General features: G+C 42.6%; 7 protein-coding genes across 7 annotated transcripts; 4 read left to right on the top strand and 3 right to left on the bottom strand.

Annotated features, from left to right (window-relative positions):
- Positions 1-270: 270 nt before the first annotated feature.
- On the top strand, positions 271-1,230 carry PUMCH_004024 (uncharacterized protein; the record flags this gene model as incomplete). Its single annotated transcript, XM_063022976.1, has 1 exon — positions 271-1,230. One exon carries the CDS (start codon positions 271-273, stop codon positions 1,228-1,230), a length of 960 nt encoding a protein of 319 aa, XP_062879046.1.
- Positions 1,231-1,750: 520 nt separating this feature from the next.
- PUMCH_004023 (uncharacterized protein) lies at positions 1,751-2,215 on the top strand (the record flags this gene model as incomplete). The annotated part of the gene is made up of 1 exon (XM_063022975.1): positions 1,751-2,215. The coding sequence occupies one exon, from the start codon at positions 1,751-1,753 to the stop codon at positions 2,213-2,215; it is 465 nt and encodes a 154-aa protein (XP_062879045.1).
- Positions 2,216-2,646: 431 nt separating this feature from the next.
- On the top strand, positions 2,647-4,815 carry PUMCH_004022 (uncharacterized protein; the record flags this gene model as incomplete). The annotated part of the gene is made up of 1 exon (XM_063022974.1): positions 2,647-4,815. One exon carries the CDS (start codon positions 2,647-2,649, stop codon positions 4,813-4,815), a length of 2,169 nt encoding a protein of 722 aa, XP_062879044.1.
- A 133-nt stretch (positions 4,816-4,948) lies between these two features.
- PUMCH_004021 (uncharacterized protein) lies at positions 4,949-6,640 on the bottom strand (the record flags this gene model as incomplete). Its single annotated transcript, XM_063022973.1, has 1 exon — positions 4,949-6,640. The coding sequence occupies one exon, from the start codon at positions 6,638-6,640 to the stop codon at positions 4,949-4,951; it is 1,692 nt and encodes a 563-aa protein (XP_062879043.1).
- A 127-nt stretch (positions 6,641-6,767) lies between these two features.
- On the bottom strand, positions 6,768-8,951 carry PUMCH_004020 (uncharacterized protein; the record flags this gene model as incomplete). The annotated part of the gene is made up of 1 exon (XM_063022972.1): positions 6,768-8,951. One exon carries the CDS (start codon positions 8,949-8,951, stop codon positions 6,768-6,770), a length of 2,184 nt encoding a protein of 727 aa, XP_062879042.1.
- Positions 8,952-12,317: 3,366 nt separating this feature from the next.
- PUMCH_004019 (uncharacterized protein) lies at positions 12,318-14,720 on the top strand (the record flags this gene model as incomplete). The annotated part of the gene is made up of 1 exon (XM_063022971.1): positions 12,318-14,720. The coding sequence occupies one exon, from the start codon at positions 12,318-12,320 to the stop codon at positions 14,718-14,720; it is 2,403 nt and encodes an 800-aa protein (XP_062879041.1).
- Positions 14,721-14,780: 60 nt separating this feature from the next.
- On the bottom strand, positions 14,781-15,846 carry PUMCH_004018 (uncharacterized protein; the record flags this gene model as incomplete). The annotated part of the gene is made up of 2 exons (XM_063022970.1): positions 14,781-15,797; positions 15,844-15,846. The coding sequence occupies 2 exons, from the start codon at positions 15,844-15,846 to the stop codon at positions 14,781-14,783; spliced, it is 1,020 nt and encodes a 339-aa protein (XP_062879040.1).
- Positions 15,847-17,033: the final 1,187 nt, after the last annotated feature.

The following is a 17,033-nucleotide window of genomic DNA, read 5'->3' as shown; positions in this document are numbered from 1 at the left end:
AGGGACCCCTTCCGCAATTTTCCATCCATAAAATCCGTACAGTTCCAACTCGGAAACATCACTCTTTATTACAATTTTTTATTGCCCAATACCTTTTACGGACTTTCTCATAAATACGAGGACCCTCTAAGTGTATATACCCATACACTACCCTCAATTTGTCAGTACGGTACTACCTAGAACCAAACTGTCACTATAAGTACCACTAGTGCTATTACAGGTAATAGTATAGCTGGACCAACTACTTCCATCAAACCAGAATCGCCCAAAATGAGTATTATTCACGACACTTCTCGCCCAATGCGTGAGAGAATGGAGGCTCTTGTCAGATTGAAGCAAAAGCAAATCACAGATGCTCTTGCTGCTGTCGACACCGTTGGATTCCATACCGACAGTTGGGAGAGAGGCAACAATGGTGGAGGTGGCCAATCGATGGTTCTCCAAAATGGTACCACCTTCGAGAAGGGTGGTGTCAACATCTCTGTTGTTCATGGTACATTGCCTCCACAAGCCATTACTCGGATGAGAGTGGACCACCGTAACTTGACGGCCTCGGCCAATGGCTCCGTTGACTTTTTTGCGTGCGGTTTGTCGATGGTCATTCATCCTCACAACCCTCATGCTCCCACCACTCACTTGAACTACCGTTACTTCGAGACCAACGATCCCGAAACAAAGGAATTGTCGACTTGGTGGTTTGGCGGTGGAGCTGACTTGACTCCCTCCTACTTGTACGAAGAGGACGCCAAGCACTTCCATCAACAGCATAAGGATGCATTGGATAAGTTTGATCCAGAGTTGTACCCTAAATGGAAGAAATGGTGTGACGAGTACTTCTTGATCAAGCACAGAAACGAGACTAGAGGTATCGGAGGTATTTTCTTCGACGACTTCGACACCAAGGACCCTAATGAGATCTTGAAGATTGTCGAGTCATGTTTCGATGCGTTTATCCCTGCTTATGTGCCTTTGGTGGTCAAACACAAGGACCAGGAATTTACTCCAGAACAAAAGAACTGGCAGCAGATTAGAAGAGGTCGTTATGTGGAATTCAACTTGGTGTTGGACAGAGGCACCCAGTTTGGATTGCTGACCCCAGGCTCTCGTGTTGAGAGTATATTGATGTCACTTCCTGCCACTGCCAGCTGGGCCTACGATCATCACCCAGAACCAGGTTCGGAAGAAGATAAACTTGTGCAAGTGTTGAAAAACCCTGTGGACTGGATCTAGACTGGCGCCGACCTCCGGTTTTGTGACCCTTTATAGAAGCTAATGTTAACGACTCTTGATCATATTTCCAGATAAAGAATATGTTTCTACGATTTTACTTTTCTTTAGCGAGATTGACCTTCTTTTAGACAATTAGTAGTGGTATTCCCTCGTTCTCACATGTTTATACATAGTCATCGTGACTTATTCATACACTAATATCTTGTTTAGTCCCAATTTACGGCGCAAAAGGTGACCTTTCCGACATCTATCGCAAAAGAAATTTTTATAGGTTTGACTCACGTATCGACCCTTTAGCCGTATCCACATACACCACAAACGGCTGTACTGCAGGAAGTGCCTTCAGATAACGACTCCGAAGATACACCCAAAGTCGAGAATATGTAATATAAAGATCCCGCAAAAAAGATGCACTACATTATATCCCCAAAAAAATACACAGCTCTGTCTCTCACAAGAAATTACGCACGCACACTATATATATCCCCCCAACGTCAAATAAATGCGTGCATACAAAGAGATGCATGCCTGGAGACAATCCGCCTACATCTGCCGATACCGTCTCTATTTGCAGGACGTACATGCAGATGCATGCGGTCAAGTGTACTCTCAAAAGCGCATAACGAAACAGTTTTTCTGCAGAAGACTCATGAAATCCCCAGTAAACCAAATCGAAAGATGCCAGTTCCCGAAAAAACCACCGAAATCTATCGCCGCGTCTCGATCTCGTCCAATCCCTTTTCCATCACTGCACACAACCGATGGCTGCGGTAATTTCTCCCATCCCTCACATGGCACCCCCAAAACGACCCTAGTGGACGTATTAGAGCCGCAAAGGAACGAAAAAAAATTTTCTCACCGATTCGCAGCCGTGCCAGCCAATCATACCCCCGAGCGGCTCTCGTATTCCTGCAGAAAACACCCCCGTCTCCTTCCCAGACGCCTCTTCGCTCCACCCTCTAAGCCATCTTACCACTACTTATAGTACCTCATCGCCGCGCCATTTTTCTCCCACCACACTTCTTTCTGCCAAAAGTCTACCTCCAATAGACTATTCAGAAATCGAACTGGTCTTCAGCTATGGGAAGACCCTTTGTGCTTAATCCATAAACGCACCCCCACGTCCGAGAATTGTTCGCGTGCTTTGCGCCGCCCCTGATTCTTTGTGTCTCTTTGTTTGCTTGTTCTGACTGCAGCAAGTTGGCTGTAGAATAGTTGGACTTGCTGATATATAGTAGAGAAGACCGGCTCGGAAAAATCACGCGGCAGTGTTTTTTTTCTCGAGGTTAATTGCGGTTTTAGTTGTCATATTGTGCAACTCTCACTTGCATCTCCCCTAAGTGTCCTTGCTACAAGGACCGACTAGGTAGCATACTCTAATTTGCTGCCCCACGTAATTTAGTACGCTCTGCAACCATGTCTGACTCCGAGTATTCCATTCCTCTTCCTCGGATTAGCGCCAATGACGCTGCCGATGAGGGTTTGAATGACCACAGACATCAACGTGAGAGACTTCCTCCTCCAGAAGATCCTCTTCAACTCTCTCCTCATCAAAACCATCCTCACCAAAACCATCCTCACCACCAAAACCACCAGAACCTTGCTCCGGAGGTTCATCACCCTCGTAGAAACTCCCGTGCTCATTCGTCAACTGAGGATGCAGAGGAAGCCCGTAAGAACTTGAGAAAATCGACCAAATCTGCTCGTATTCAGATGCAAGATACCCTGCGCTTGCAGAAAATGAAGACAAATGATTCGGCGTTTTCCATGGAGGCCAATGCCGGTGCTCACTACAACTCCAGACGTGAGCGCCGTCTCTCCAGATCTTCGGTAGACCTGGAGGCAGATTCGCACGCTTCGCGCTCATCGCAAGAAACAGAAGAGGATGTCTGTTTCCCTATGGAGCACGTGCGCATTAATGGTATTGACTTCAGCGAGATCGAGGCCTTTATCGAAGAAGAGAGACTGGACAAGTCTCTTTTGAAAAAGGAGCTGAGCCGTGTCACCTATCCGGCTCAAGTGATGTTTAACAATCGCCGCCAGTCTGTTTTCTCTGGCAGCGACATTGATAGTCGCCACAAGAAGCGCTCTTTCATCCAAAGAACTAGCAATGCCATCCGTAATATTAGAGGAAGACGCCGTAAGGAGTATGACCTCGAGATGCAAGTCCATGACGTCAAGCCTTCGGACTCTTCGGACGAGGCTTACTTGTATGAGAAGACTCTGGATGATAGGTCCTCGGACAACGTGAAGTTTGGGGGTACTAGAATCAACAACGGTGAATTGGAATTGCCTGAAAGATTCTCTTTCTTCCACTCCGACAATGAGGAGACTGTTCACTCTCCTGATCTCGCTGGCCTTGTTGAAGAGGGCAAAAGTGTCAGTGAATTGTTCCACAATGGAGAGTCAACTTGGTGGTTAGACTGCACCTGTCCAACCGACGCTGAAATGAAGGTATTGGCTAAGGCGTTCGGTATCCATCCTTTGACCGCAGAGGATATTCGTATGCAAGAGACAAGAGAAAAGGTTGAGTTGTTCCGCAACTATTACTTTGTGTGTTTTCACACCTTCGAACCAGACAAGGAGTCCGAAGACTATTTGGAGCCCATCAATGTATACATTGTTGTTTTCCGTGAAGGTGTTCTCACTTTCCACTTCTCCCCAATCTCCCATCCCGCTAATGTGAGAAGAAGAGTCAGACAATTGAGAGAGTACGTCGATGTCAGCGCTGACTGGATTGGTTACGCCATGATCGATGACATCACTGATGGTTTTGCACCAGTCATCACTGCTATCGAGTACGAGGCTGATGCTATTGAAGCCTCTGTCTTAGACGCTCAGCTGATCAACTTCTCTTCGATGCTTAGAAACATTGGTGAGTCAAGAAGGAAGGTCATGACCTTGATGCGGCTTCTTTCTAATAAGGCTGATGTTATTAGAATGTTTGCTAAGAGATGTCAGGATGAAGCTTCTCAGTTCTCCTACTCGACCGCTTCCCGCCTCAACTTGAATAACATGGCTCAGTCTCACAACAGTCAATCCTGCGGAATTAGTTTCGGTCCTCCACCTGGCGCTCCTCCAGGAATGATGGCCCAGGTTCAAACTCAAGGCACGGCTCATCCCAGAGCCGACATTGCTTTGTATTTGGGTGATATTCAGGATCACGTGGTGACCATGTTTCAAAACTTGGCTGCCTATGAGAAGATCTTCAGCAGATCTCACTCCAACTACTTGGCTCAATTGCAGGTCGAGTCTTTTAACGCCAATTTGGTCATGACTAACATCTTGGGTAATGTGACATTGCTTGGTACTTTGTTTTTACCATTGAACGTCATCACAGGTGCTTTTGGTATGAACGTCAAAGTTCCTGGTGAGGGTGCGGATTACTGGTTCTACGGTATCGTTGGCTTCATGGCCCTCTTGGTTGTTGTCATGTACACTATCGTCAAAATGTGGTTGAAACGAACCGAGGCAGAGCACGATTTGATGGAGAGCGGAAAGAAGTCTATCAAGAGTTTCAGTTTGAAGAATAAGCTGAGAGAAATTGCCAAGTCAATCCTCAGTGTCCCAAATCGTTACGATTGAGCAATTGTACTATTATCATTCAGTAAAAAAGTTAATTGATTATTTAATCGAAGTTTATAGAAATCAAAGCAAAAGCAATAATATAGTTAGACGATCTTCTCAAATGCGTATTTATTGTTTAAATTAGTATGACTTATTTCTTGCTCTTTTTCACCGTTTTGGTGGCCTCTTCATCGATTGGAATCCAGATTTCATCCTCCTTTTCATTTGGTTGTCTCTCTGGTCCATTGACATTTCTAAAGGTGTTGTATCTCCAATGTTGCACTTGCTTCTTCTTGGTGTGCTTTCTCTTGTCCTTCATGGCCAATTCCTTTGGTCTATATGGCGCAAACTTCTTAATACTGAAGTACTGATTAAGCTCCTGGTCATCTGCCAAAAAGATGTCTCTGGTAGTCAAGCCATAACTCTCGGGCGAGACTTCTCTGTATTTGAATTTGACATCGTCAGACTTCAGACGGCCTCTTTCCTCCTCGACTTCTTCTTGAATCTTATTGGTGTTGGCTTCCACAATCTTCTTTGCTTTATCCTTCAAGGATTCCTTCTCTTTCTTTGCAGACTTCTTCTCCTTCAACTTGTCTTTCTTAGACTTCTTGGTTGCTGGTTCTTCGGTTCCCTGCTCTGGGGCCTCCTCTTCGACATCCATGGCTTCTTCATCGAACTCCTCGTCGTTTTCGGCACCCTGCTGTTTTTTCAGGTGGAAACCCGCCATGATCTCATCATCTTCATCCCACTCAGGCTTGACTAGTTCAGAATCGTAGTATTGTTCGTTGAAAATCTCCGACATTTTACCGTCCCAGTCAGCATCGTCGAAGTCATCGTTTAGCAAAGAGTCACCGAAAACGCGCTCAATGACTTTGTCGTCCACATCGTCTCCAACAGCCTCCTTAATTTTAGCGAGACGGTCCATGACCTTGTTCATTTTGGTCACCTTCTTTTTCTGGAGAGCCTGCTCAACCTCGTGTTTTTCTTGTTCCTTCAATGCATTTTTCTTATCTCTAGCACGTTTTCTAGAGTTGGTTTTGCCTCTTCTCAAAGTGGCCTGGGTACGGGCATACGACACAATTTCTGCCGAGTTTGGGTCTTCGTATCTGAAGTTGTAGGCTTTTTCGAAGTTCTCAACGGCATCATCGAAATCTTGTTCATCCTCCTGGTCAATTGCATCCAAATTGATGACCTTGTCATCTTTGCTCGGAATCCATGCCTGGCTATTAATGAATGAAGACAAGAACTCTTCAGAGTTAGTATTTGGATCAGGCAACTTTGGGGCCAGAGCAGACTCAATCTTTGAGCTTTCTTTCTTCTTGAGGAATCCGTCATCGTCCTCATCTTCGGCGTCATCATCATTGAAAGCGTTCTTGATGTCGTCAATCAACTTGTTTCTCTCTTCTCTCTCGGCGACAGCATAAGGCTTTTCACCATCAACGGTTCCATATTCGTTCTCGTCATCATCGTTCTTGTAGTCCCCGGAAAGGAGATTCATTCTGTGGTAGTCCTTCAAGTACATGGGCTTATCGCCATTCTTCTTAGTCAAGGTGACATCTGTCTCGTCGAAGAATTTGACCGCAGGATCCAAAAGCTTCTTAGGATCGGACTTAAGGGCACTCATGACTTGTTGAATCAGCTCCTCGACGTTTTCAGTCAACAATTCACCGTACTCATCCTCATCTTCCGATGAGGAATCGTCGGAGGAGCCTGCTCTTTCATCCTTGGCCAGCTCAATTTCAACTTTTTTGGACACAGGAGTCTCTGCTACAGGTTCAGTGACATTTTTAGTCTTTTCCGCCTGTTCTTTGGCCTTTTTGGCAGCCGACTTCTTTCTAGCCATGGTGTTTCTGTGGTTCAGCTCATCTCATCACTTCACATGCACTCCTACTTCTGGGGAAGATGCGATAATGAACTATTCAAAAAACATCACATGAAATAAAAATCAAGGAAATGTATTTTTCAATTCCTCACAACTTTGCGATTTCTAAATTCATGTGTTCCACGTTCTTTCTTTGTTCATACCACCATCTGTAAGCCACTTCGCAGCGATTGAGGTCGAGGTTTTCACTAAGAATGGCCCAGAATTTATCCGCGAGGAATTGTCGCTCACTGGTGTTGCTAGAAAGGATGAGCGTCCATATCTTTTGGAGCCATTCTTCAAAAATATTGAGTGGGACGTATGGTACCACATTCAAGAACGCGAGTATAAGCCCCTCCTTGGCTGTTTCTGGCGCTTGTCGTATAGTAAAGTGATCTCGAGCATTTTTGGAGTCGAACAGCACAACGTCAATGACTGGCATGTCTTTGAATTTCTTGTGTTTGTTTTCCTCTACAATGTTCGTGTTGGACGTGTCTGGTAGTTGTGATACGGTAGAGTTGGCATCGGTGTTGGGAATAGGCAAAGCTGATGAGAACATATCATTACCTGCCTTAGCGATGGACACCCCGCTTGGAGCATTCATACATTTGAAGTGGATGAAATGGAGAAACTGTTCTATCAGAGTCTTATGGTAGCCATTCTCATAGACAATTGGACTACTCATAATCTTCTTGCCCAAAGTCTCAACAGCAGTGCTCAATTGGGTAGCAGAAATTTTGGTTGGAAATTGTCCTACCAAGACCTCGAAGTATCTCAAAACATCTGCAATTCCAGCACGACCGCTTTTGGTTTTGGAGAAGAATGCCAAAAGTACAGAGTGACCAGCCTCTGTGACATGTGTGTCGAATAAAAATGGGTTCTCAGACAAATCAAAGGCAATTTCATAAATAAAAGCCTCATAACGGTCGTCTTGGAAGGCATTTTGTTGGAAATAGCTCTCAAACAAACCAAGCACGAACAAAACCTTGCACCGCGCAACATAACTTCGATTGAGGGAGGAATGATGAGTGTTGACCTCATTATTACCAATCAAATAGCGGGAGAACATCTGGAATCTCTCCATTGTGTTGTTCTTGCAGCAAAGCTCTAAACTCACGTAGTATATGAAGTTGTACCCATCAAAGCCACCTTGACCAATAGATACTAAAACAAAATTAGTGTAGTACAAACACTGAAGGATCTTGTAGCAAATATCTGTGTAGCGTTGCTCAGTCAAAGAGGTATATGTGGTGGGGGAGAATAGTTGACGAATCATACCCACGTTTCGCGACTCCACGAAGCGAGAAATGATTCCTTGGAAAAGTATAACTTGAGAGAATAATATGTTCTTCATGTAGAACCAGTACTTGCTTAACTCAGGGTTTGAATCAGCACTTCTGTCGAGATGTACGTGAGATTGAACAAACTTGTTGAGCGTTAAATTGAACGACAAAAGAGTCTCCGTTGAGCGAGAAATAAGTTCATAATTTTCAGGTTTATGCGATAATTGAGCAAATAATTGCTCCGCCAATAAAGATAACTTATTGATATGCTTCATTACTGGGTTCAGGAGCACATTGATCAAATCATCTTCGTTCGCACCAAGATCACCAAATATACGATACTGCTGGCAATATCCTTGAGGTCCATACATCAAATAGATGGCTCTTGACAAGAATTGTGGATATTCCGCTGGAGTTATGTACGTTTCCAAACCCTCACCTGGTCTCAATTTAAGCGCCAATGTGAGCAATGCCATGTTCATTATATTCTCCTGAGAATGATTGAAATAGCAAGTTTGTTTGAGACATTCTCGATAAAGCCTGTCCGCAGAACGATCACAAGCGTCAAATGACGAGAAAAAGACTGGAAGCGAACTTGGATACAAGTCGTCCCGTAATCCAGTGGAGAGTGACATGCCCGTAAGAATTGGAAGAACCTTCCAGCTGTTTCTCATACGGTCAAATGCAACAAAACTCTTGAGTTCTCGCAAAACTATCTCGTAGAAGCTCTGAATAGGCAACGTTGGTCTAGAAACCTTGATTTTCTTATCGAATATTAACTTGATAACCTCAACAATAAGATATGAGTCTTCAAAGTGCGGCACAGTTCCTCCGAAACATACTGGATTGTTGAGGAAACTTGAAATGACCACTTTAAGGTTGTGTTCATGTTTCACGTAAGGAATGTAATTGTACAAGTAAGAGAGCACATTTCGGACAGACGTCCCTGCAGGAGGATTTCTGAGTGTTTCTACTAGGTAGTCCAATTCTAAGGGGCCGAGATCTGACATTGTGGATGTGTATTGGTTTGGAGTTGATAAGAGCCGAGGTCTATGCTATATCTGGGGTAGCTCTGGGGTAATACCGTATGGAGAGATGGGTTCAGTTGTTTTTCACGGTATGTGGTGACTGTCTTTTGAATGTGATAAAATATTACTTTAATTTTTTTTTTCTTTTTTTTTTTTGGGATCTCAATGGAGTTAGAATGGCTTTGTGTTAGATAAGAGAAGGTATGGACCAACTCCGATTAAAAGCGTCACAGAAGAGAAGAATGGAATGGTTCTGTTCTTTTATTTATGATAATCTTCTTGCTTTCGCGCTATCGATCAATGTTGTTGGCCTTTTACCATGCTCTTTGATAAGCGAAAACTATGTATAACGGCTCCGTTGATAACTATTCGCATATATTTGATAATGACCATACAATTCTATTTTTTGATCTGACTTGACTCTTCGAAATGGACATTGTTCCTTGGATCTGATTCAAAGCCTACTCTCCTCAATAAGTCTTCAAACAGTTTGCAGTACAATGAAGGAATGCCTTAATTTACAATTACGTAGAGAGAAGTACCTCCAATTAGCAGTACTAATCAAATTCTAGAAACATGCTTCCTCTAATGAAGTTTTAGTTTTGCTTGTCTGTATTCCTAGTCATCTATTGACATCCACCTATTCAGTAGCAAACTTGACGTGAAACACGCTCGCATGGAGTCGCAGAACTTCTAATTTAGCATTTATTGAACAACTTCAATTGCACGCATACTCCTTGGTGTCATCAGATCATTTTTGCAGCTGCTGTTATCGTAGCGCCAGAATTGGTTCTTCGATACAATGTTACCGGTGAGCTGTTCTACTGATAATTCTCGGAGAGTTTACCCAAGAACTACCTTGAAACTTCTTTTAAAACAATTTTTCTCAACCCTTAAAACTATCTTCGCTGATGTTTCGTGTCTGAAACATCAATGTGCAGGTCCAAACATACACCTATCAACTATAAAATGAAACTGAACTTGAGGATCAGATTCTTCTTGATACGGGAGTTCGTAGAAGGTGTTTGTTTTGATATATTTCGCTTACAAGCACTAGTTAGATGAACGAATCGAGCCAACATGTTGTTCAAATAGGTGTTTGTTGGTTTCACTTGCTGAAATTACCAAATATAAAAAGAACAATGGTTTTGAATGCCTCTTCTGATTGCACGCTCTTTTATCGCTTTCCATAGATGTCCTATGTCACGATCTCCCTGTCTGACTCCTAGATCAAGCTTTCTCTCTTTAATTAAAACAGACCTCAGGGGGAAGAGCACTCATATCCCATTCTCTGACGTTTATTCTTCCAAGCTATATGTGTATTTTTAGTGCAAAGTAATGCGTATCAGATTCAATTATAGTTTCAAACTTATGAATTTAAACAGTTTGCAGATTAAAACATAATGTTGAGTCGAATATAAACTAACAAAGGAGATTTATTATGGAAGAATCCAGATAAATACTCATAAAAAGCATATTTACATTAATCAGTAAGTCGCCCAGCATTTTAAATGGGATTACGCTGAGCTAAACTTCTCTCACATATCTTAAAACGTCAGACCACTTTCACATTACGAAGATTTTCATTAGTTTCTCCGTTGGATTGGCGATCTCTTGTGTAAGAATTACATAATTGTGCGGCTCAACCTCATGCTGTGCTTTCTAAAAATACTACTTACGCGACCTTGGAGACTAAAGAAGCAAGCACAGGGCAAAACACCGCAATAAAATTAATCATACTCACTATGCAAGAGTATGTCATGAACCATTTTCTGTTTCCTTTGAATCAGTGTTGGCTTCGCAAAGATTCACTTAGAAAGGTCACTAGACTTACTCAAAAACACGAAAAAATTTTATAATATGATTTTCTGGAGCAAAATTACTAGTAGACAGAAAGTCGAAGAGGTTTTGAAATTCAAAACTAATTGTGCGAGTGGCAGTCAGATTCAAGAGCAGGAAATGATTGTATATGACACTCGAAACCCACATTTGCGCCTCAGCAAAATCCCGATTGAACGTTTGCACGAGTATGTGTATTGCGAGGTTAATAAAATGCAAGACGCCATTCTTTCCAGAGTTAATGCATCTGACATTGAGTCGGATGTAAAAAAATCCTATAGTTCGGCCATTGTCACACTTTCGTCCAAGATCATTGCTCTAACAAAAGAGCACGAGAGACGAGAGAAACACCAAATAAGTGATATAGGTAGGTTGAAGGCCTATTGTGGAATTCGTAAGGTTCCCAAAGAATGGATCAAAAATCTTGAATTGCTCCATGAGAACCTGATCACTATCATCTCTACTTCAAAGACACAATGGGATCGTGCAAATTCAAATGCTTTGACAGTCTCTTTCAACAAATTTCACTATAGTTTGGCTTTTTTTGTTGACCAATGGCTCTTTCGGCTCTTGACTTTCTATGATAACGAATTTAAAGAAGCCTAGTAGAAATTTTATTCGAGAACGAGCCAGGCACCTTGAGTGGAGTTTAATCTTTCATGAGGTTTTGTGAGACAATATTCCGATTGTATTGGTGTTTTTTCTCATGAACGACATAGAACAATTTTGGGTATAATCATGAAATCGATTTCTTTACGAGATTTTCATTTTGGCTGCAAACCGAAGATCGTTACTCTGAGAGCTCTATTATTATCTCCTGATATAGTTCTGTAGATCTCTGCACTATCGAGCTTCAAACATACTCGAATATACTATGGAGGCTTGTTTGATAATGTTATTCAGATTCCCGCATTTACGAGAATTCTAAGAACTCCCTAGTCCTAATATTTGAGCTAAAAATCTCCTGGATGAATTCCTTTATTTCAAGGTATATAGCTACAATTACGACACTTCAGATCATTAGGTGGGCAGTATCTGTTCGACAATGATGTGAAGCTTACGTTTCTTTAAAGACTTGGAAACAAAGAATAAAATTAAGGAATCGCTTATTCACACCTTTAATGGGTACTCTAAACTACTTCAAAGCAGTAATACCTCCCTGCCATTACGTCACCAAAGCACCGAGGTGATATTTAACGGACAACAAGATGGTAGATATCTTGGAAAACATTTGTATAAATTATTTGAAACACCTCCATGTTTCGTCCAGCTTCTCAGCTTCTTCTGTTTCTGGTCTTCAAAAATCAACATCCGCAAAACTCCCCCTAAAAAAATCCAATAAATTCGCCGCTCAAAATTTTATAACTCTTTTAAATAAAATTTACATTCACACAGCCCTTACTTACTATTATTCAAACACTTCAATACACATCTCAGGCCATCATTTGGCACCTATTATACTCAACACCAAATCACCGTATCCCGCTCAAAAACCCACATATTTCCACCATGGGAAGGCGACTTCTAATACCGACCCGGTCCAACGTTCTGCTTTGGCTCAGCCGAGCTCACCTGTCAAAAGTCCATCAAAAATCGCTCTCCTCTGGCTACTTTTCGACCTCTGCAACTCTACGAGACGTAGCCTACACCTCCTGGCTAAAAGACAACACAAACGACCACGGCGACGAGTTGGGTGAGAAGAAGCAATCATACTGTAGCGCTTTGGGAAGTCCCCATCTTTCTGCAGCCAACGCGGAGCCGCTACGACGCGAGACTGTCACTCTTGAAGAAGAGAAGATTAACACACCGCTCAAGGTTCTGGACGCCGAAATCGAAATCGTAAAGCTATTTCAGATGGGTGAGTTTGCAAAAATGTACTCTGAGTTGGCCGCCTACAAGGCTAAGGGCATTTCGGTGCCTGCTGAGCTCCTTACAGAAATGGCATCTAAGGTGCACCAGGCAATCCCCGTAGATCTGTCAAGAGAGGAGCTTCATCGCTCAAATATCGAGTATCCTCTGTTCTATGCCCAAGCAGATATTCGTCTCTTCTCTTCAGCCAAGTCCGTGTCTTCGCATCTCTATAATCTACAAAAGGTATTTGCTTTGTATGAGGCTGAATATTTGGACTCGCCCAATTTTCTTGAGAGTTACATCTGGCTTTGCTACCACACCAATGAGTTGCATACCATCCAAAGGCTTTTCCATCGCTATTTGCAGAACAAAACGTACAACTCAGCGACGCTCAGCCATATCACAAACGCATTTATCTACAACTATGACGTGGAGTTCGCCAAGTCGCTTTTCATGAGCATAATTGGCATGCAGAAGCCGCTCGACGAATCCTACTTATCATCTACCCTCGTTGCTTTCTCGCAAGTCAAGGCCTCGTACGATAACACCATCGATATCTTCCGCCAGTGGTCGATATCCGAAAACTGCGAGAGTCCATACCCAAGAACAATAGCCTTGCTTTTAAAGCAAAGCAATCTCTATGGCTCTGCAAACGAAATAGCGGCCATGAACGAGATTGCAGATCATCTTGGATACAGCAGCAATTTTTTCGTGCAAATTGTTCGCATCCAAACTGCAATCATCAACCGAGACAACAACAAAATTAAAACTATAACTCCCGAAGACATAGAAAGCATTCTAGAAATAAGAAATGGTCTTTACGGCTCGCAGCCAGCTTTGAAAGCTTTCTACGAGTCTTTTCTTCATTTCCTCTGTACATATTCCAGTATGGATGTTGTCCAGTTCATTCTAAAAGAGATGAACAAGGATCGCATTCATCTCACGCGATTTGCCTACGACAGCATCGCTACACATTATATTTCTACCCGAAAGTTCATCTCTCTATTCAAGTTTATGAAAAAGTTCCTTCTGAAGACGATCAAGTTTGAGCCAATCTACGGAAAGTATATATTTGACGGTTTTATCCGTTCATATCCCTATTTTGGAGAAACATTCGCCGAGAGAATGACGCTGTGGCTGGGGGGTGCCTTGAGTCAAATCGAACAGCAGAAACTCGTGGAGGCTTGCAAATTAAGGAAACTAGCATCCAGTCTCAATCCATATGCAACACAATCAGGAAATCTAGACTCCAATCCGAAGTATGACTCAGAAGCTTGGAAAGACATCGAGTATAATCCAAACAAGCCCTACTTGAAGCTTCAGAGAAGGAAGCAAATGAGTTTCAGGACTGAGCTGGGCCTCAGAGAAATTATGCGCAAGGGGATCAGTCCAGATTATTCCGTCATTGAAGACACATTGCGAAACCTGGGGCCTGCAATCAGAAAAGGTCTTCTACAAGCTCTTCCAGGGTTGCGTTTGACAAAGTACTCTCTGCGGTTGCAGATGTACGACTTTATTCTTGATCGTCCCGACAAACAGGCGTTCGCAGCTTTTGTGAAAAAACTCGAGCCAACTCTCAATACAAGTGACCGAATCTTTCTCGCAAGAAGGGCTTTGAATAAGTGTGATTACGAAGGCTGTTCGTTGCTATTGAAACTGCTCAATCCTCTTGAAATGACCGATAGTCGTCACATGATAGTTTTGAACTTGAAGCTCCGTAACAGTATACAGAGTAAGAACTTCGAAGCATTTGACGCAAGTATTGACGCTTTTCCGATCTGTGATATTACACTCTCGCCCTTCATGCTTAAGCAAAGTCGCTTCGTCGAGAAGATGCTACAAAATAAAATGAGAAATCTGTCTGCAGCTGATAATCTGGAGTTGCAAGTCATGAAGGCTAGCTTGAAAAAGTTGCATGGATTGATAGGTGATATTGAGGTCAGACTCAAGAAAGATACCCATGACATAGACCAACTCATGAACGAAGTCTTCGAAATGCTCGATCAATGGGTTCAGGCTACCAATGGCAAAGTCGCCAAACAAAACGCCAACACCAACTAAGAATAGAATTTGTGTAATATAATCTACAAAACTTGCATCACCATCAATTTCATTGGTATATTAGCGCCGTATGTTTCTCGTAGATCTAGTGTCATCACCAGGAGTAGACCCAACGCTTTGATATTTCGCGTATTTGTCCTTGATAGAGGTATCTGTACTTCTGACAGACTGAACGGAGTGTTTGGCAGATGTGGAAGTATACGGTAGTGGCAAGTTTGCTTCAAAGGCTTTTTGCGGCGACGAAGCCTCGGGCTGGCTATATCTAAACTCTCCAGCAGCAAAGGATTCAGATTCCAATGTCTGTCTCTTATTAGGACCCACAAAGCGGTCGGTATGTGGCCTTTTCTGAAAGCGAGATGGTGGAGGAGGCTTTCCTGAAGATTGGTAGGGATTGGAGGAGAGATTGAGACGACGGCCGGAAGCAGCCGCTGAAGCCTCGCGCAAATGACTTGTGGACGGCTGCAGATAGTTTCTGCCACCGAGACCACCACCGAGTCTTCTCGGGAGCCAATTACGCACCAAGCGTCCTCTTTCGGTATCTACAAGAGCCTTTCTAGAGGCCTCGTCGGACTTGACCACAATACCAGTTGGCGCGAGTTCACGCACGCAATTCTTAGCATCAACTTCATTCTCAAATACCACGAATGCATACCCTCTCGACAGGCCAGTTTTCGTGTTTCTCACTACACGAATAGACTCCACGGCGCCGAATTGAGTGAAAGCCTTCGAGAGATCGATCTCGCCTACACTATAATGTAGTCTTGCCACAAATACTGTTCTGTAAGGATCCTTGAGGAACTCTTTTTTATTGAAAGTCTCTGTGTCCTCCCATTCTTTCATTTGACGTTCTTTTGACTCAGATGGAGTCTCGCCAGACGCTGTCTCTGGCTTCGGAGATACTGTTTTCCCATGCTCCTGCTTATATGCATCTATTATAGACTTCCATCCCTTGAGTGGAGTAATTCGGGCCGTTTTGCGATGTTCGGGTAGATATCCACATGGTTTCTTGTAGACAAAAGGTAGTCTCGGCGTGAAAAGTTTCTGGATCTTCGGAGGATATTTATCACCTTCAGTCACCTGCAGTTAGTATTGAGTATTTTGTGAGCTTCTTTTTAGGACATACCATCGTAGGAAGTTGGATTAGATCAGAGATGTAGTATGGAGAAAGCTGAAAAGGTAAATACAGATTTTGCATACAACGGTCTGACAAGAGTGATTTCAAATAATTTCAAATGAAATTTGTAAGCAAGTCTTGGAAATCTATTCTTTATTTATTGTTATGTCGAGGCATCAAATAGGATGTCTCGTTTGGTCAAGGCAATAATGCCAGTGATATCCAATGAGACAGACCTAAATATTCCAAGTTGGATCAATAAATAATGCAGTGAAAATCATTCTGGGTTCTTCGATCCGAATTGTTGTTTAACTAAAATGACTTCTTCACGTAGTTATCATTGACTTGCGTTCATCATTAGAGAATCCAGAGAGCTTATAGAAAAGTGTGAGATTGGGGTTCAAATATTTAGAAGAAAAGTATTGGCTTTATATAATTTTCAAAGGACTCACAAGCTTGATGGCGTTGGTAACTGCTTCTACATGAACACAAGTAAACGTCACGAAAATTCGAGCTGAGTGTCAAAATGATCATGAAAGATCTTTCAAAATAAATACTTTCAAGTCAAGTACAAGGGAAATCAAATTCATATCATTAGAGATGGCTGGCTGCGATGATACTGTTTGATTAAGTTTTGTCTCGAATATTAGTGTATCTTGACATCGCATAGAAGTTGATCAATAGACACAAAATTATCTCAAGTTACTGAAGGTTGTTTCCTTTGTTTTGGAATTAATCTTTCTCTGTTGTTTTTAAATCATATTCTTTCCCTGTATTTGTTGAAAATTAAACAGTGTACCGGAGGCAAAACCCATACCACTTCGAATCATAAACCGGCTTTTTAGCTCATCCAAAACCCAAATGGAATTGTGTCTTGTCGTAATATGAGATGAACTGTTCTGCTCCGCTCTGGATCGAACCTGAGACAGCTGAGTCTAGTCAAGATTCAGGGCAACGGCCTTAACCGCTAGGCCATGGCCTGCAAGGATGGAAATTTTGGAAAACCTCACCAGCCCCGTTTCTATTGATCTTTGAATCCAAAGCAATAAGCTCAGTGCTCTCTACTTCCATGATCTCATATTCATACAAATTCTCAAAAGTCTCAGATGCGTTCTGGGGGTTCTGTTGCTCACATTTGTGAAAGTGCAAGCGGTAGAAAGCTTGAGCAACAACAATACTTCTTGAGATACTTAAAAGCA

This window comes from Australozyma saopauloensis, chromosome 5 (assembly GCF_035610405.1).
Source record: "Australozyma saopauloensis chromosome 5, complete sequence".
Lineage (NCBI taxonomy): Eukaryota > Fungi > Ascomycota > Pichiomycetes > Serinales > Metschnikowiaceae > Australozyma > Australozyma saopauloensis.
The sequence above is the reverse complement of the archived record's forward strand: the minus strand, read 5'-3'. Positions and strand labels throughout refer to the sequence as shown.